Consider the following 20273-nt stretch of genomic DNA (forward strand, 5'->3'; position numbering starts at 1 on the left):
CTAGAATGACATGATTGGTATGCAGTGTAGAAAAAGAACAAGACGTTCACTTTGTGAGAAGGAATGTCAAGGAGCTAGGAGAAAAACTTTTAAGTAATGACTCTGATAATGAAAATGTTTTGCTTTTTTTCAGTGATTGACAGTTTACCTCAGAGACACAATACCCTGCATTCAGCAATGGGTGTGTGTGTGTGTGTATAAAACGGTCTCCTATCTACTTCCTTCCATCAAATAAATAATATTAACGTGACGTTGAAGATATTTACAGCAGCTATGAATTTCTCCATGCAACCTTTCTGACAAGACTTTCTCTAAGTATTTTTGTCACATACAAGTTTCTACGGCACTGAAATGAGGCATGCTAAGAATAATATCCCTAGAATATCTCAATTGGCCTCAGTGTTCCTAACCCAGAGATGAATTTGATCCTATGACAGTAAATGTACTAAATCAGATTCCATACCAAACAGATGACTCTTGGAAAATGAAGAAAAGTGCACTAATTGACAATGACATCACCCCACTCTGAATCAAAATTATGGCTTCTAGATCCACTTTACAGCCAGTTTCCTTTTCCCAGACATCAGTATTGCTTCTTTATGAACTATCTCCATCATTTACAAACCATCAAAGGAAGTTTTAATAGGACTTTGCTTTTCAGTTTGGCAACTGCTGCTCTTTCCCCCCATAGTTGCACTGTTTGTAGCTGTGGGGGTTTTTTGTTTAAATAGTAGTTTAAACATACATTTTAAAGGCCTTTGGCATGAGCCTCTGCACTTGCGTCCTGAGACTTGTCACTTTTCAGCCAATAAAGTTCTCAGAGGACTCTAGACTGTGTCCTGCTCTGAGAACCTTTAACAGAAGAGTTGGGTGTGGGTTCAGAAGAATCAAGCTGGTTCACCATGAAAGACCACAGCAAGCAATAGCATCCAGCTGTGGCTGCAATTCTACACATTTGTGGGAGTGTCTTAATTAATTCAATGAACAGAAGTGCCCATTTCCAGCTACAGCCAATCAGATGCCTCTTGAGGAGGCACTGGTCTTGAGAACTTTAAAGCACACTCGGAAGATATAGAAGCAGCAAAGTGAAAATAAACAATAAAATAATGAAAAAGTTAAAATACAATGATTATATACACACATATTATTAAAATAAAATGATTATATACACATATATTATTGATTATATAAAACTTCTGACAGAACTTTAAAACCCAGTTTCCACTAAAATTGAACTGAGCACAGCTGGGCTGGATTTTGATAGCCTCAGGTCCACTCAGGAGCCAAATGTGTCCCTCCTGCCATAGCAGAAGTCTGTAGCTTCACAGCAGAATGAGCGGGAGATACTTAAATGTAGCTAGGCTGGCTTGCCATGTTTTGAAGTTTTGAAGTACGGTAATTGATGTGAGAAAGGGGACTCTGTAGGACCATTAAGTCCAGAGGCTAACATTAGCCAACTGCAAAACTTCAGCCAGTGTGGTGTAGTGGTTAAGAGTGGTAGATTCGTAATCTGGGGAACCGGGTTCGCGTCCCCGCTCCTCCACATGCAGCTGCTGGGTGACCTTGGGCTAGTCACACTTCTCTGAAGTCTCTCAGCCCCACTCACCTCACAGAGTGTTTGTTGTGGGGGAGGAAGGGAAAGGAGATTGTTAGCCGCTTTGAGACTCCTTCGGGTAGTGATAAAGCGGGATATCAAATCCAAACTCTTCTTCTTCTTCTTTGTCCACCTTCTGGCAAGCGGATTAGTGCTGTTATGGGGAACAGCTTCAGCACCGTCTCCTTCGATGTGGCAAGGGGGTTCTCACCTTACCCTTGTCAAGAGTGGCATTGCAACAGCTGGGATGCTGTGAGTGCCAGGCCTAAGGTGTCAAATACAAACACTGCATACCTGGGAAGTGTTGTCTCTTACATCTGTTAACAATGAGGACAGAGATGAAAACTTGATTCCATATGTGCTTCTTTGAAACTGATGACTATGCATCATGAGGAGCAGATCTGTGTTGCAAAGCAGCCAAATATTGTCAGCATAACGTAATATTGTTAAATATTTTCCATTCTGTTAGCATCACATAGCTGCTTAACACAGAAAGAATCACACACCTTTTACCTCAGAAGTACCATGTGTCACTGGGATGCCTTCTGCCCTTCCAGAGTCATGGGATGGGATGCAGAATATGTTGATAGAACAGCCCCAGGAACCTCAGTCAACTACCAAGGGCTCATGCCTGCTCCAGATTGGACTTAACCTGCCACCTACTCTTCCAGTTCAGTTTTCACCTATTAGTGAGCATCATTGGAAATTTCCCACAATGCCCTGATGTAGCATCACTCTGGAGAATTGTGGGAAATTCTCAATGGCAGACAGCTCATGGGTGACCGTTGAAGAGGCCATGGGGAGCCTCTAAAGCAGGAGTGGATAACCCCCAGTTTGGGGACCTGATATTCCCACCAGCACCAAAGAATCTTTCTACCCCCACCACACAGATTTTGGCAGAAACAACAAAAAGGGGAAGGGAAGAAATCAAAGTAGAAACAATGTTTGGATTGGTGGAGCCTAGCACCCTGATGGGGATGCAAATTGGCTTCTCCCCGGTCATCGGATCAACCATTTGAGTGGAAACAGGACAAAAGTCCACTCTCTTCAACTGATCAGTACGGACCTGTGTGTGTGTTTTCTGTGTATACACGCAGTATGAGGTAGTCATATCCAGTTTTGGTCACACCCACCACTGGTATAAGATTCCATAGAGGGTTGGCTAAGGGCAAACAAAGCCCTTAGCCAAGAAAATGGTGAGTCATCCCTACTCTAAAGCAGGTAGACCCACCAGGGGAGGGTGCAGAGCAGGGCCAATGAAAAATGTGGGTTGGATAGGGGCCCAAGGGCTGGATAGGTAGGCCTGGATTTGGCCCCCGGAGGCTGAGTTTTTCCACATGACAGGCATTGGGATTGTGTATGGGAATGAAAGAAGCCAGACAGAGGATCAATTATATAAGCAAATGGGGAGTAGCAGAAGAAGGCAGCATCGGGCCAGGAGTGTTGAACAGAGTCAATAAAAGAATGCCTCATACTTCTGGAACAATTCAGCCCTCAGCCATGCAATTTTTAACTAAGAAAGACTACTTTTTTTCTTCTCAAAGGTGAGAGTCATCGTCTGCAATTTTGTCTAACAAAAAATATATCCCGCAGCCACGCTGGATAGACTTCTCAGGATCTCTGCAACTCCTTCAATAGCTGCCATTGTTTCTGAACAGTGGGCCACTTTCTGAAGGTTGTCATCAGAGGCTCCATCCTGTGCAAAATGCAAGAACTGTACGCAGAGCCCTCCATCCCCTCAAATCCTTGTCACAACAAATGAGCAAAAGCCCATTTCCTTACTAGCAAAGGCTGTGATTTAAGGTTTGAGAATCACTGTGTGTGTTGTATCATCTCTTCTTCCGCTTCTCCAGAGCTTCTTTGACCTCTCTGCATCCCTAACCACCAATCAGATTTTCCCCAAACTAAGTTTGTCCATTAGAACAGGACACAGGGTACCAGATCCTGCGGTGTTTTGTAGAATTAGTTATAGCATTTTTGAGAACTGTTTAGACGGTGCAGATGAAACCCCTGTGAATTTTTATATAAATTCCCTGCAATGCTTTTACAGCTGATGCTGGCAAAGCTGCAGTTATTTCCTCTTCTACTAAATACACATATATTATTGTCAATTAAAGTTACTATTTTGAGCTGCAGACGCAGCTAGCTGTAAGACAGAAGAAGCATGTGAGGAATTGGAGGCTCTCCCAACATTCTCTGTATCCTTCTGCTGCTAACTATGTATGAATATAGTTGAGTATATCTGGGGATGTTTGTAGATTTCAGCCAAATATTCTTGACGTGCATTGTGTGAACTTGAGAGCATATGGTCGAACTGATTATCAAACAGTCCTGTGGGCATAAACTGTGTGATTACTAGTAAATTTAAATTGTCCTTGAAGAATTTTCTCACCACCCATTCATACAACCAAAATAGTTAAAGGTAATTTATAAAGCAAAGAAATATTAGTTAAAAATGTGTGATCATGTACAAAAGATTGATATTACATGATAGAGCAATGGGGGGGGGGGTTGGTAAAAGACACCTGGGGGACACATTTAACACGCATGACATAGATAGCATAGCTTTCCCTTCTTGAGCCACCCTCATAGTCACAGAGAGGGTGTTTAATGTGTGGTTCCTTTTCCTTTCGCTCCCATTTTACCCTTGACTGTGTGTATGGAACCAAGAATGATAGTTATTCTGATCAGCAGCAGACTAGTTTTATGTTGCGCCACTGGAGCAACATGATTATCACAGGAAGAAGGCTCTACTCTTCACAATATTGTCTAATTTGGATTTACTTTTGAATAAGGTGGAAGAGCCTGGCTAGGAAGGGCCTGCCAGAAGTACAGCTGTTTCAAAACACAGCCGTGCCATCTAAACTAAAACAGAAATCACACCTGCTGCATAAAATTATTTACACCTTAACCACCGTGGGGGTCTTTTCTTATTCTCTTTGCCCTGCCTTCTCAATATGCACACTCTGCAGAATCTATCACAAAACACGGCACATGTGCATCATCTGAATGACAATACCCAGGACTGCCAACTTGAATAAAATATTGGGGGGCAGGTAAGCCCCACCCCCTCATAATTGATTGCATGACGTGGCCCACAGACACAATTTGAATGGGAATTCCCCTCAATTATAGGAGGCAGCCCCCCGCAAATATTTTATTGGGGGAAAGCAGGCGGCGAAGGGACCTGACCCATTAGGAGTTGGCTCCTAATGCCTGGCCCTTGCATCCCCACTCCCAGGGCTGGATTTAGGTTTGATGAGGCTCTAAGCTATTGAAGGTAATGGGGCCCTTTATATGGGATATTTTAGGGAGCAAGCTAGCAAGTGGGGCCCATTACTTACACCATAGGAGCCTAGACAACACAAAACACTGTTGCTGTATGTAGGTTGTATTTTATTTGTCCCCCCCCCCTTATATTTTGGAAATGTACATCCAGTGGTTTTTTTCCTTTAATTTTTTTTGGCCCCCCCCCCCGAGAGTGGGGCCCTAAGCTATAGCTTGTTTAGCTTATATGTAAACCCGGCACCCCACCTAGAAACGTGGCTGCCCCTTTATGACAAGGGAGGCCGGCTATAGGATGCTGTTGCCACCTGTGAACGGGAGCGTAAAAACATCCGGAATGCGCCACGTTGGGGAAAGGCAGGTTGAAGCAGCCCACGTCTAAACCCACCACCAAGGGGTTGCGCCCCAACTTCGGATCAGATTCTTCCCCGGGTCGAACTGAAACTGGAGTTCGCTTTCCCCTTCGCGAAGCGGCCAGGTGGCCCCAAGAGGTAAACGGGAAAGACCCAGTTGGAGGAGGAGGAAGGAGAAGCAGAAGGGGCTCCGCCGCCCTCGGAACCCGGCGCGCTCCGCTTGGAACGTGGCCGGCCTGGAGGAGGAGGAGGAGGAGGAGGGCGGGACGGAGACATGTCGGGCTCGGCCCGCCCCTCGCACCCCAAGGGGCATCCCGGCTCGTCGCCTAGGTCTCACCATGTCCCCGCCCGCAAGATTTCCACGGGCAGCGCCGACATGCTCAGGGCAGTCGTTATGGCAGCCAAGAAAAACAAGGCGAAGGAGAAGGAGAAAGCCAGCCGGCAGGTAGGAAGAGGCGAGCCAGCAAATAAAAAGCCTGCCTCTCCGTCCCAGGGCCCCGGCCTGGCCCCCTACGCGAGCCCCGCCGCCGCCCTGAGGCCTCGCCAGCCTTCGCTCAGGCGCCCTCCTTGGTTCATTCCTCCTCCCCAGTCTGGCTTCTTTCCCCTTTTCCCACCTAATGGTCAAATGCTCTGTTCTCCCCATTCCCTAAAATATTCTCTACCCTTCCAGTGTATTGAGGGGCTGTGGGAAGGCTCAAATCCTTATATTTATTCTAATGGTCAGTAGTAGTAGTTATTTTATTTTTATTATTTATACCACCCCACTCTGGACGGCTTCCAACACTTATGGCTCTAATTAATAATAATTTTATTAGTGTTGTTCCAAAGGGTGGCCATATGTTACATTTGCCTTTTGAAATAATAACAATAACATTTCAAATTATTGTTTTATTTATTTATTTATTATTGAATTTATATACCTACCGCTCTATACCCGGTGGTCTCAGGGCAGTTAAGACAGAACAAAATCAAAATATAAAACCACTGTGTGTGTGTGTGTGTCTATATGTCTGTATAGATAGATAGATAGATAGTCAAAATACAAACCAACCCAATGACTACAAAATTGTTTTGTAGGAATATATCGTAGAACTGTAGAGTTTCAAGGGGTCCTGAGGGTCATCTAGGCCAACCCCCTGCAACGCAGGAAACTCAGCTAAAGCACTGATGGCCATCCAGCCTCTGCTTAAAAACCTCCGAGGAAGGAGAGTCCACAAGCTCCCAAGGGAGACCATTCCACTGTTGAACAGCTCTTGCAGTCAGAAAGTTTTTCCCCCAAATGTTTAGTCAGAATCTTCTTTCTTGCAACTTGAAGTCATTGGTTTGAGTCCCACCCTCCAGAGCAGGAGAAAACATAGCATACACATATACATTATAACTGTTATTATTATCACCTTTAAAATAGCGCATATGAGTGCACATTAAAAATAAAAGAAGAGCCTGCTGGATCAGGCCAGTGACCCACCTAGTCCAGCATCTTGTTCTCGCAGTTGTCACACAGATGTCCGTGGGAGCAGAATCCAAGCACAAGATCACTATCCCCACCTGTGGCTTCCAGAAATTGGTATTCAAAAGCATTACCACCTCCAACCATGGGGCAAAGCCGTCATGGCTAGTAGCCATTGATTAAAGCTAAAGGTATTGTTAGACTACAGTCATGGACACTTACCTGGGAGTAAGTCCTACAGAGCTCAGTGGGACTTCCATACAGCGCTTGTGTAAAAATCCTTGCACCTGTATCATGTCTCTGTCTGTCTCTTCAGCATCCAGCCCACTTTCTTCTGTTTTGCTTACAATCCAGTCCTATGCATGTCTACTCAGAAGTAAGTCCCACTAAGTTCATTGGGGCTTACTCCCTTGTAAGTGTGCATAGGACTGCAGTCTTAGGTACATATAACATGTAAAAGAGCCTTTTGTTCATTATGGGATGCTGTGTTCTGTTTTTGTCGTTATATAAACGAATATTTCTTAAAGCATAAAAGGAATTTTAAAAAACCAGAATGAAAATACAATAATTTCAGCAAAATCTCTAGAATAGCAGGGTAAAAACGACATGATTTGAAACTCCCTCAGATGGCAAAAAACCACAAGAATAAGAAAGGCCTTTGCCTGTCACTGAAAATACCTGGAAGTAAATAGATGTTATTTCCCACCTGCTTTACCTGAGATGGCAGAGGTACCCTGAAGATGACCTGAGTACATGGGCAGGTTGGTGAGGAATAATAATGGTTAGCATTCATATGGCCCTTCAGAGTTGTGGCTTGTCCTGCTGCTGCTAAAGGAGCCCTGCTAGCAAAAGAATGGCAACCAAGATTCAGATGTGATTCACATTGTGACATATCTGATGACAGTGGCATCAGCTATGTCATAAGGGGATGTAGCTCCATTATGACATAACTGATGACATAGCTCTCTTTCAGCCTTCCACACTGTTATTTCCTTCACTGTACTACCTCTCCACTCTACACAAACATGAGAAAACCTTTTCATTTCCACCAAGATGCGCCTCTCTGGATTCCGGTAGGGAAACCATAAGTTTTGTCAGTATATACATGTTTGCATTAGCACTGGTGTACATAGTGGTTTTTAGATTAAAACAAATTGCCATGCTTTTCTCCCACCTTGTTAATTTCCCTGAACTTCAGAGGCAATGGAATAGAGAAAAGGAAATTCACATCTACAAAATTGCTAATGATTTCCCTATCTCTTATTAATTTTATGAGAGGCCAGGGGATGGGAACAGTAAAGAAAATGGCTGTGTGGCAGAGGTCTTCTGCCATAGTAAAAGAGGAGGAATCTGGGGTCCATTCTATACCAATTAGTTGTAATCAAAGAGATTTACATAGACAAAGACCGTGAAAATGTGACAAAGCCACTCCCAAATTGGAATGATTTTGTGGGGGGGGGGGGAGATGGTTTGTTGAGAATTAAACATTCCCTCCAGATAGAAAGCATTTGTATACAGGTGATGCAAAAATGCAGAAAGATTAAATGTAGTTATAAATACATATTGCTAGGTGACCATAAAAACTGATGCAAGCACATTTAGTATTGCATCTTTATGTTTTATGCGTGCATACCAAGAATGGGAAAAAAACTCGAAAGCGCTTCAAGCAGATCATGTGAAATGAGTGAAAAGGTCAGAGTTAGCATGGTGGAAGTGTTGGAAGTAAGCTTTAATTGTTAAGGAGAAGGAGGAGGAGGAGAAGAAGAAGAAGAAGAAGAAGAAGAAGAAGAAGAAGAAGAAGAAGAAGAGAAGTTGTGGAGTGCCAACCTAGTTGTTAAAAATAGTGTACATGCAATGCCAGAGAGCTTTAACTAAACACGTGTCAAATGCGGAAGTTCCCAGATTCATACCTTGGGATAACTTCCTGAAAACATGGAGAAGTTCTTCCAATCAGCTTAGAGACAATAGCAACGTAAAAGGACAAGTGATCTAACTTGGTATAAGGCAACTTCCTATGGTCCTGTAGATTGGTAATTGACATGTTTTAATGGTATAAATGCCAAGAGACTTGTGCAGCTTTTAAAACCTTTTGACCAGCCAGTCACTTTAACGATAACTCTGTTCTGTTTTTAATTGTGTTTATATTTTATAGTATACATAATGCACACCACCCTGATATTTTATGATAGGGTGGTATATAAATACTTTTATAAATGAATAAATAAATAAAAGACACAAACTTTTTTTTTAAAAAAAACCCAAAACCCTTGATGTCAGTGTTTTGAAGCAATGTTTGGGCCATGACTTAGAAATCTGACAGCCTGATCCTATGCATGTTAATTTTGGTGTTTGAGACAGTTCAGTAGGGTTTTACTCTTAAGTAAGCATGTGTAGGACTGAAGACTGAGTAAAGCTGGCTTGCATTTTAATATAATTTATTTGGCAGTGTACAAAAATCAAGAAGAAAACAGGCAGTGCCCAAAGGCTTACAATCTGAAGTTAGACAGAGCACATTGGGGAGAAAACCAAAAAGGGAAGGAAGGTCAGTCAGGAGAAGCCTGCGTGAATCAAATGTACGAAGGAAGAGTTTTAATTCAGAAAGTAGACTGGCATGAGATGTAAAGGAAATAACTTTTCTATTGCTGCTGGTAGCTGGGATTAAACCAGAAAGATGTATGTGTGTGAGATAGATTTTAATAGTCTGTGTTTTATCTAGAAGTTCAATTACACCTCTCACTAATGATTTTTTTTTAAATTTAATTAAATTTGTATTCCACCCATTATTTGTAGATTTACAGCATAAAAATACAATGGAAAAATATTGCATCTAGTAGTACAGGTATGGCATTTTTATTCTGCCAGGCTTTCAGTTAATTTTAATTCATAGCTGCCTGTGGCATGAATTTGTTGGTTTGTTTTAATGCTCTCTGGTTTTATAACTTTTTAAATTGGCACTTTAAGGAGGACCAAAGTGTGGTATAGAAATTATTTTATGAATAAATGGATAAGTACATATGGGAAAGTGTTCAGAATCTGATTTTTGTGATATCCGAACCTTGGCTTCTGATTTGTTATCCCCCAAGAAAAGTAAGCCAAGAACAAACCTTTGTTACTACTTATGGTTTATTGGGAGATAAATGAATCACAAGCTAGGATTTGAACATTAAAACAAAACAAACCCTGACTTGTTTTCTGGCAGTGTGGCAGAAGCAGAGAAGTAGTAAGGCATCAGCATGCTGCCCATTCATGTTAAACCATAGTTTGTTTTTAACTATGGTTTGAACCAGACCAATGGTTGTGAGATGGTGAAGTGCATTAATTCAGATTGTGTAAGAATTAAAATTCTAATTCATTGGAGTATGGTCAGGTAAAGATTGGGCTTGCATTTCCTTGCATTCAAATGCTCTCTTTTGTCAAAGATGGGAAAGATGGGTCCATTTATCGTTACCTGGGTTTCCATCATTTTGGCAACAGTGCTGTAGAAAAGGGTCAGTTGCATTTACAGGTCAATATCCAGATGTGGCATCCCACTTGTGCAGCGGACTTCCTCTTGCAGGCCTTCCCCTTTCTCCTCTCTCTGCAGCTCCCTCCTGTGTACCCCCCAAATCAGCTGTAGGGGGTTTGGGGATCCCTTGGAAACAGGTTGGGGCCATGGGTGGGCTGCAAGGGGCCGGAGGAAAAGGACCACTGTGTCTGCTGGTGCAACATTGGATCTCACCCATAATACTAAGATTGGCTCTGTCTGTAGACATCTGTACACTTAAAAACTGGGGCAAAATCTTTACCATATTTTCTTTCCTTCTGAGATGGATTTGCTTTTTTTTTTTATGAAACACAGTATTTTTCAAAAGATGGCTTCAGAAAATCACCTCAAAGTAGGAAAGCAGTATTGTGACTGTACCTAAATGACATGTCTATTTTCCCTGGATTTTTTTTTTCTCTTCCACAAGATTTGTGATATGCCCATTATACCTATGTTCTCTCTTAACAGTGTGCAATCCCATGTCTCTATCTTGAATTGTTCTAGTACTAGCCTGTAAGTACCTTTACTCTGTGCCCCTCTCAAAATTGTCTCTTTGTGTGCAAGTTCTCTCTGGCCTCTTCAAACAGCTGTCATTTCTCCCCCTCCCCTGTATGCTCATTGTCAAGTTTTACCCTATTGCCACTTTGATGACTAGAAATATTTACACCATCATCCCTAAAGGATGAATTGTCCTGAACCCAATGTTCCACAGCTCCTGTCAGCTTTCCCCCAGAAATAGGTTTAAAAGCTGCTCTGCGGCCTTTTTGATGTTAAGCACCAATAGTCTGCTTAACGAGCAGAGTCAAGGAAGCTATAAAAGGCAAGAAGTTTTCATTTAAAAAGTGGGAGTTTTGTTGAAATGGGGGAAATAAAAAGGAGTGCATACTTTGGCAATAAGGCAAGGGAAAAAGAACTTGGGGAGTTTGTTGCTCAAAACATTAAGACAAAATTAAATAGTCTAAATATATCAGAATCCAGAAACCAGCCCTGGAGGCGCTTGAATTGTTAAATGACCTACGTACAAAAGGATGACTGAAGAAGGATTGGTATATTTTCATAGAGCCCTGCCAAGGATACTACTTTGAAAACTAAGTCAAATAAAGGTGACAAGTTTAATTATCTGAGGTAATCAACAAATAAAAAATTAATGCATGGCTGGGTCCGCATGGGTTAGGAATAAGAGTTCTTAAAAGTGAAATTTCTGATACTTTATTTAAAAATATATATTTTATTAATACTTATATCCTGCTTTATAGTCTCAAAAGGCAATCAAAGTGACCTACAAAAGATTCAAGCCTGTTACTAGGACAAGAGAGCACATGGTTAATCCGATTTTAAGCTGTATTTCAGTCAATTGCTGAATTTTATGTTTTAATGTATTTATATTTTGATGTTAGCCATCCTGAGCCCGGTTATGGCTGTGGAGGGCGGGATATAAAAAATGTATTATTATTATTATTATTATTATTATTATTAGCCCTGTGGCGCCAGGATTATTCAGGAGGTATTTCCTACCCTCATCCCTAGTTGCACTTCTGATGTCCTCACTGGATCTCACTCAGACCATGATGGAGAGAATCTTCCTTTGTTGCCTGTTGGCAGTTGCCAAGCAACAGTTCCTATTGAGATCTTTGAGACAAAGGAATGAGACTGAGGAGCTGGGTCTTGTCCAGGTGATGATGGAGGCAGGCATGATGGAGGCAAGTGTTCCCTTGATAACAGTTGGCAGGCAACAGCTTACAGTAGGCAACGGAGTGGGTCTAAGCAGCTGGGTCTCGCTCATCTCACAGTAGAGCTAAGTCTTTGTGAGTAGTTGCCACGCAGCAGCTCCCACTGTGTGTTCTGTGGCAAGGGAGTGCGGATGAGTGGTTCTACTTTACTCAGACCTTGATTGATCTTTCCACTGAAATTGGCCTTCATGTTGGAGGATTTGAATGCTGCTAATCTTATACCAGTTTTTAAGAAGAGGTCTTGTATCCTACTGTCTGTTCCAGGTAAATTGATGGGAAGCAGAATTAAACATATGAAATAACAAGCTCTGCTGAGGAAAAATCAATGTGGCTTCTGAAAAAAGAAGTTCTGTCTTACCAACCCCTAGAAGTTCTTTAGAAGTGTCAACAAACACAAAAACATGGGTGTAGGCATTATATATTTGAGTTTCCACAAAGCTTTTGGCAAAGGTCCTCATCAAAGGCTCTTGAGTAAACTTAGCTGCCGTGGATTGGTAACTGGTTAAAGAACAGGAAGCAGAGATTAGGAGAATGCAGACATTTCTCACAATGAAGTGGAGTAAGAAGTGAGGTTTGTTACTATTGGATAAAAAATGCTGACTTTTATAGGAACTAAGTCTTCCCCAGCAGAACCTCACATTGCTTTCCACCAATTTGCTGAGGGGATATTAGGTTAATTGTAGTCGCTGCTTCAGAAGTTGCTGCCAGATGATACTAAAACCTCAGAAGTCCAAAATACGGCAGCAATTTCTCCCAATACAGCGATTGCTTATGAACATATCCCCAATGAGACAATTGGGAATCTCTGGTAAGGAAGATCCCAGTTCACACATTTCAGTGTTGCGGGCAAACCACTGCAGTTGATAAACCAGCAGTAAAACTATGGAACCCTCTGCCACAGAAAGCAACGATGATCCAACAGGCCATTATGTTCTTATACATGTACAGCTGAAGCAAGGGGGCGGTGGGGCTTTTCACTTCTTGTTGGTAATAAGATATGAATTGGTAAATAGTGGTATTTGGTGTTCGGTACAAGTAAACAGGTGCACATTTAATAAGTTGCTAATAATTCCTATAGTACTACAGTGTGATTTACAAGCCATGGTTTATTTTCCCTTTCCTTTTTTTTAATTGCTTTTAACTATTAAGCCCTGGTGGGGTCGGGGGGGGGGGCTCCCTCCTTGCATTGACTTTGTCTTCTAGGACATGGCTTCTATTTTGAGCGGGATTGTAAATCAACATGGCTATTTTTGATGTGCTTCCTTGCTTAAGAAATAGAACAGCTCAAAAATAGATGCTATTGCACTCTACCTGCCTGGTGATAGCATGGATAATTTGAGACTTTCAGAAATTAATGTATATTTAGAAACAGTGAGTCTGTGTGCTGTTAGACTATGTCAGTTATGTGCAGGACGAGTTTGGGGTCTAAGACACTGGCTAGCTTCTCTACCAGTGAATGTTATGTAAACCCTCCTCCCAAAGCCTGATGTGGTATTGGTACATAAAGATTGTCCAGCTACAGAAGTACTTACTCATCCACAGCCATTGCTTTCTTTTGAAAAGCAGTCTGCTTCCTCCTTGGGAAGACATTTGCTTGTCCAGTGGAACTTCCTCTTCCTCTCCTCCTCGTGCCCCACATCTGTTCTGGGGGTTCCCCCTCCTTGAGCAGATTTGGGAGGGGCGTAGAGAGTGGAAGTTCCACCATGGAAGCAGACGTCTTTGCACTAATGGGGTGATTCCATTAGATACAACCAATTATCTTGATCATTGATGCCTCTTTTCCTTTATAGCTCGGGCCTGGGGCCCAAATGTGGTCATCCAGGCCACTCTATCCACTCCTCAGGACTTTGCCCAAGCCAATTCCCAGGCCACTCCCCCTTTTTTTATTCATTTATTAAATCTATATACCACCCTTCATCAAAAGATCATTGGCCTTGCTCCATACCCTCCTTGAGTGCTTTTATGTGTCAGGGATGTGCTGTTGAACCGTGATAATCTCTCTTGCATGCCTTCATGGAGGTTATAGAAATGTGTTTGGGTGCAGAAATGTTTGCATGTTGGAGTTGCATTATGTTGCTCTACCACTCTTACCCCGGCCCAACCAATTTTTTGTTTCTGGCCACACCTACTTCTCTCTGACCCTACCTATCACAGGCACCTGATCTAGGGTTGCCAAAACTCCAGGTCTAGCCTGAAGTCTCCAGGTTTGCTTGGCCCCCTACAGGGGCCAGGTGGAGACCTGCATCTCCAAGTGGGCAAGAGTTCCTTTAATAAAGAAAGATTTCAAGCTTCAGCCTGACAGGAGTTCATCGCAAATTATAGCATAGACAGTCAATTAAGCTCTATCTTCAGGACCTACCCCCATGACATCATCAGGGGCCGCCCCCTAGGTCTCCGGTTAGGGCCCTGATATCACAGGGTCTCCTGATCTGTCAACCCTAATGTGCTCCTCTGCAGGTTGCGCACAGGAAAATGCTGGCCTAGGGCTGAAAGGGGTTCCTCTGCCTTTGCTTAATCAATATCTATATAATCAAATTTGGGTGATGCATTTTGAAACTAGGCAAAATATTTCAATGGTTTTTTTCAAGAAGGAAAAAAAAGTTGGGGGGGGAGATAAGAGGAGACACCTTATAGGAATTGGATAGGTCAGGCATCTCCAACCTGTGGCCCTCCAGATGTTTTGGCCTACAACTCCCATGATCCCTCGCTAACAGGACCAGTGGTCAGGGATGATGGGAATTGTAATCCAAAACATCTGGAGGACCGAAGGTTGGTAATGCCTGGGATAGGTTATTATTTCAGTATGTGAAAGAAGCTTCAGGGACATTCAGCATTTGTTGTCTATTTTCATTACCATCTTGGTGAAGTCCCTGAAAGGGTGGTCTGTGGTGAACCTCTTGTGGTTCTTGGACCATAGTTAAATAACCTCTGGGTTAAGAGTTTCATTCAAATTTAACTTGTTATCTAGTATGAACTTGAATTTCTGCTTTGCAATGTTGCGTTCTCTGAGAAGTATTTCATTTACAATGTAAGACAAATTAATTTCCACTTATCTGTCTGTTCCCAAATCAGCTAAGTTAGCATTGGCAGCTGCCATTGTTTCTTTTTATGCTTTGATGAAGAGATCCTTCAGATAAATAAGTTGTGTGTGTGGCTGCTATTGTAATGTAATGTAATTTGCTTTCTACAGGATGAGGATGCTGTTAAAGAAGAAGAGGCAATGGCTTGGAAATTCCTTTCCCTTACGCAGATTAATATTCTGTTGGAACAAGATATAGCAGGAGTTCAAAGGTAAGTCTGTTGAACTTACCCATAAGTATAGATTTTGTTCTTATTTTTATTCTCTGTTGAGTTAATGGGTTGAACAGCTTATACCAGTTTTTGCCAGATTCTTTCCAAAGGATAGAGCAATGGAATCCTATACTGATTTAGGATCTTTTGACTAGTAGTTATCCACACACTCATGCTTTCTTGTGTTTGATTGCCATTGTAAGGGAATTTATCTTGTGTTACTCCAGTTGTGGGTTTATTTAAAGTGACTACATAATCGAAGTGAGTTAATTACATTTATTAATTTATGCCCTGTCTTTCCAAAGCTCTGGATAGCTGACAACATGAAAATGTTATCGTAATTAATTAACGCTTATTTGCACTAAATTAGGCCTGAGCTCATGGTACAGTGCTTACAGTGAGGAATCACATGATAATGGTTTTCTATCAGGTCAACAGGATTTACGCAGATTACTAAAGTCTGGTTAACCTGCTCTTTTAAAAGGAGGGTATGGGAAGCAAGATTGTTGTAGCTACATGTCCTAGCTTGGTCTTAATGCTCCAGTTTTGGATAATCACAATTTTTAATTGCAGTTATATGGAAATGTTCCTAAATATGAAAGAACCTTTGACATCTTTGAAACAAGCTGCATTACTGGATTATTATGTCTCTGGATTTTGGTGGGCTAAAGCATTAGAGTTCACACCTGTGCAACTTGGAGGACTCCTGACTCTGTTAAATATGCTGATGAATAACATTGAGAGTAAGTTTTGTTGTATTTTGCATTTTGGGTTTCCCGTTTGAGCATTTTAATAAATTAATTTACTTTTTGTTAGAAGTAGTTGTTTTCTCAACCCTGTTTTGTTTTTGAGCAAGAATGAGTTGCAAAAGCATGATTTTTGAGCACCCCAAGTTTCAGCAGGTTGTAAGTTTATTTTTGATACAACTCACTAGCCATTGTTATTTTGCTTAGTAAATTGAAAAGATGCATGGAAGCCAGAAATTGCAGAGTTAAAGGCAGTGACATACTGTGTAGGCCTGACCATGGTTTCATGTTGTTTGAAGCCTTCTGCACACCTTCTCACTAATCAAATACAGTTGATATATTTTGTAATTAATTTATTTGAAAGGATCTGAAAATAGAATTAATTTACTTTATATATAAACCAGATAACGACCATGATCATCATATTGTAAACTTGCTGCACTTTTAGACTTGTGTATGTGTGTGTGTGTGGCTGCGCCCCTACTTGCTCCACTCACCAACTCCCTTGTCAGTCTGTTAACATTAACCCCTGGAGCTTTCTCTTCCCTCCTCATTCACCCTCCCAACCCAATTTCTGAAGTCACTGCTTTGCACACATTTTCGCTTTCACCCGTGTCCATGTGCTCCTGCTTTTGTGTAAACCACCTTGAGCACAAACCATTCCCATGATGACCTTCTGCATCTTCCTCCTGCCACACAGTGCAACTACCAAGCACACTTTCCACATTCTGCCCAGTTATGAAGCCACCATCCTCTCCTATCCTTCAGACCCTTTCATGTCCCAGGTTTCAAGCTCAACCCTATTCCCATGCCACCTACTCCCTACTTTTTTGGAACCTCCTTTGCACCCTTATTTTCACCTTTACTCCCTTTCCCCCCCCCCCCACCACCACTCTTCTTATTTTTCCTCACTCTCCTCTGCACGCAGATTATCCCCCATTTCCATACCTTCTCCTTTCATTCTGAACACCCCTCCTTGCACATACCATGATTACCTTTCCCCCTTTCCCCTACCACCTCCTTCCTTTTTTCCAACTTCCCTTTGCACACAGAAACACCCCCACCCCACATTTCTTTGCTTCCTCCTCTCTCCTTTTGTATAGCCACCTTTGTGCATAAAGACTAATCTTGACATGGGAGTATTTGAAAGCCAAAGCTTTTCAGGTCTGTTTGCAATATGAAGCAGTTCTCTGAAAAAGAGCTTGACATTCTTTTCAGTAGACTCAGTCCAAAGGTACAATCTGCTCTTTTGTGGGAATATTTTCCCAGTTGGTTCTTCCTGATGTTTTTCCAGAGGTGGCTGCCTCATAATTGCTTTTCTGAATCAACCACCTCGTTTACATTAACAGGGAATTCCATGCTATTTGGGGCTGGCATAGTTATTTATTTATTTTTAGATGTATATGACCTCCATCAAAGACTGTGCTCTGGGATAGCAGTAGTGTTCACTGTCTTTGCTAGTTCGAACAAGAGTGCATTCTTACAGGGCAATTCATTCATCCCCACTTTAATATCCTGAAGAAAATGGCCATTATCTGATTTTGCCTTGGTTATTTTTTTGCCTTCTCTTAGTTCAGTATCTGATTCATTTCTTGAACACCAATGGAGTGAATTTAGGAGTGATTATGCCTGGAGAATTGCTTGTGCAATTTATTTCTTAATGTGGCAAATACATTGAGCTTTGAAAGCCATGAGATCCGGGTGAAATCTAGCTGAATTATCTAGTTGTTTGTACGTAAAAGGTTTGCGACATAATGTCTTTCCAGCTAATAACTAGTTGTCAGATCTTATTTTCCACACTTGATTTAAAACCTTCAAAGTGTTAAAAATGAGGGCGGGCTGTATGTGTTTTCTGGTATGCATTGCAGCTCAGCATATGACACTGGAAGATAACATCCAAGAACTCAGAAATGCAATGGCTGGAATTGGGCGACGTAATTCGGAGAAAAGCGGTGGCTTTGAGTTCTTCACAGTAGACCAAGCCAAAGCCATAATCAATTATTTGAAGATCAGGTATTTATCTTACATGTTCATTGTTAAGAAGCACTCTGTGATGCACCTTACCAAATGCACGCAGTGTTCAGATGTCATAGATGCCTCTTATGAATAAGTATAGCTTCTTATGGATAAGAGAAGCAGAGTGGTATTGGATTAGGATTTAGGAGACCAGGGTTCAAATAGCCGCTCAACCATGTAGTTCAGTGAGCAACCTTGGGCCAGTTAGTCTCGCAGCACAACCTACCTCACAGGATTGTTGTGTTGATAAAACGGGGAGGGGGAGAGCCATCCATGCCCCCTTCAGCTCCTTAGAGGAAAGGTGGGATATAAAAGAAATATAGTAGTAATAATAGTAATTTATAATAATAAGCCCATACACCACAGCAGCTAATAAACCATGTTTTGGGTTACTTGTGTGACATACATCTGTATTTTCTGAGGGTCCTGATAGGTATCATACAGCCATTAAAATATAAAACCAAGTTAAATGGGAAAAAGAGGTCCTTTTAAAAATAAAAACTAATTTACTTCAACATATCAAATTCACAGGATAACAAAATATGATATGGGTGCATATAACAGTGACAAAAAAGCACAAAGTCAAGGAGGTCTTGATGGGAAGAACCTCACATACAATTTCTCTCTGATATTTATATCCTTACTCACATTGATCAGTAGCAATGCCCAATTTTAAGAAATGTCTTGAATCATGGTGAGCTGTCTGAAGCTCAGTTTTGGCATCTACATTTCAGCATTTCCCAGATGATGTGTTCCTACTACAGTTCAAAACAAAATGCTTGACTTTAGGTCAGGCATGAGTTCCCTGCCTGTGAACCCCAATATAAATGTTTGAAGCTTCAAAAATATCTCCACTGTATGTTCATCTTGCCACGCCAGTAAGCAGTATTAACAATATTAGTTTGACCCAAGTTCCTTCAAAGTCTTTCTTTGCTCTTCCAGAGATAGGAATAAAGTTGGTGAACAAATATCTAACCACACTGGCAGATACTGGTTAGAAAATACTGAGCTAAGAGGAAATACAGTAACTACCTGAAGAGGGCAGAGTGGAGAAAATAAAAAAAATACAAGTTAGCTCTATCAAGGTTACTATTACAGTGAATATAACACTCCCCCCCCTCAATATTTTTGTGAGATAATAGGCAGCAATCTCACCAGAAGGCAAAAGTCAATAAGCAAGCTATTTGTAAAGTTCATCTTAAACTAAATGAAATATATTAAGAGACTTCTGGGATCGCCTTCTAGTTAATACCTCTTATGCAGATTCTTGCCACAGTTTCTGGCCAACAAAACATGGGGGGACTTTACACATTTTAAATTCAGTCTATGTTTAAGGATGGGATGACAAAGAAGAGGAGACAGGGACGAGACAAGAGTGTATACAGTTTTACTTACAGTTTTACTTATTTCGTGCATTGGATTAGATGGAGATACCCAACCTTTGTAGTAGTAAACCTCCCTGAATGAACTCTGAGCTTCTGGGAGGTTCACAACTAAAGAGTAAAGATTGGGAACTCAGATAGTGGCATTAATTCTTATAGTACAAGCAGTGGCAGCATCATATTTTTTTTTTCTTTGGAAGAGCACAGAAGGGGCAAAGTATATTTCTAGGTGGGAGAGTGGTGTAATCTTAATCAGTTTCTTACTTTTTTGTTGTTACATTTTTGTTGTTACACTTTGTTCAGATTATTACATTTTTGATTCTTTGTTTTCTTTTATTGTTACATTTGCACTTTTTGTTAAAAAAAACATATGTTAATCATCAGGTTGTTTTTTTAATTATTGGCTTTTTAAATATATTTGCATGTGTCTTAAATTAATATTTTCAGGTGTGTGTGGGGGATGTCCCTTTTTATTTTTTACTTAACTGCCCACTTGGGGTTGCAGTCCTCTTTTGTGAAATCAAATGTCATTAACAGTTTCAATTAACAAAGTGTTCAGTTTCTCCCAAGAAGCATCTATTCAGAGGTATACAGTGGTGCCTCGCAGGACGAAATTAATTCGTTCCGCGAGTTTTGCCGTCTTGCAATTTTTTTCGTCTTGCGAAGCACGGTGTCGGGAAAGTTTTGGAAAAGCTTCAAAAATCACCAAAGTCTTTAAAAACCTCAAAAAAGGCTACCACACCGCGTTCTATGAGTTGCTCCTCGAAGTCAAGTCGCAACTGTATTAACGGTGTTAAGAAAAAGGAAACAAACTTGCAAGACGTTTCCGTCTTGCGAAGCAAGCCCATAGGGAAAATCGTCTTGCGAAGCAGCTCAAAAAACAAAAAACCCTTTCGTCTAGCGAGT

At 41.4% G+C, this 20273-nt stretch overlaps 1 protein-coding gene and 1 long non-coding RNA gene across 6 annotated transcripts in view; both read left to right on the forward strand.

Moving 5' to 3' along the window:
- The first annotated feature begins 5408 nt into the window (after positions 1-5408).
- Positions 5409-20273, forward strand: part of CABCOCO1 (ciliary associated calcium binding coiled-coil 1) — a 54142-nt gene continuing 39277 nt past the window's right edge. The window contains exons 1-4 of one of the 5 annotated variants that reach the window (XM_083502820.1): positions 5409-5677; positions 15123-15223; positions 15797-15966; positions 17838-17982. In XM_083502820.1, the coding sequence (XP_083358946.1) occupies positions 5507-5677; positions 15123-15223; positions 15797-15966; positions 17838-17982 (587 nt within the window). In that variant the 5' untranslated portion in view covers positions 5409-5506. Of the gene's footprint in view, positions 5678-7689; positions 7753-11733; positions 11903-12121; positions 12197-15122; positions 15224-15796; positions 15967-17837; positions 17983-20273 lie in introns of those variants that run through there. The other 4 variants (XM_083502824.1, XM_083502821.1, XM_083502822.1 and 1 more) reach the window with 4 other exon arrangements.
- LOC310706770 lies at positions 7763-9280 on the forward strand. Its single transcript, XR_014526165.1, has 2 exons — positions 7763-8414; positions 8463-9280. It is a non-coding gene; the product is annotated as an uncharacterized lncRNA (long non-coding RNA).

The sequence above is a fragment of the Podarcis liolepis genome (assembly GCF_965112155.1).
Source record: "Podarcis liolepis genome assembly, chromosome: 5".
Classification (NCBI taxonomy): domain Eukaryota; kingdom Metazoa; phylum Chordata; class Lepidosauria; order Squamata; family Lacertidae; genus Podarcis; species Podarcis liolepis.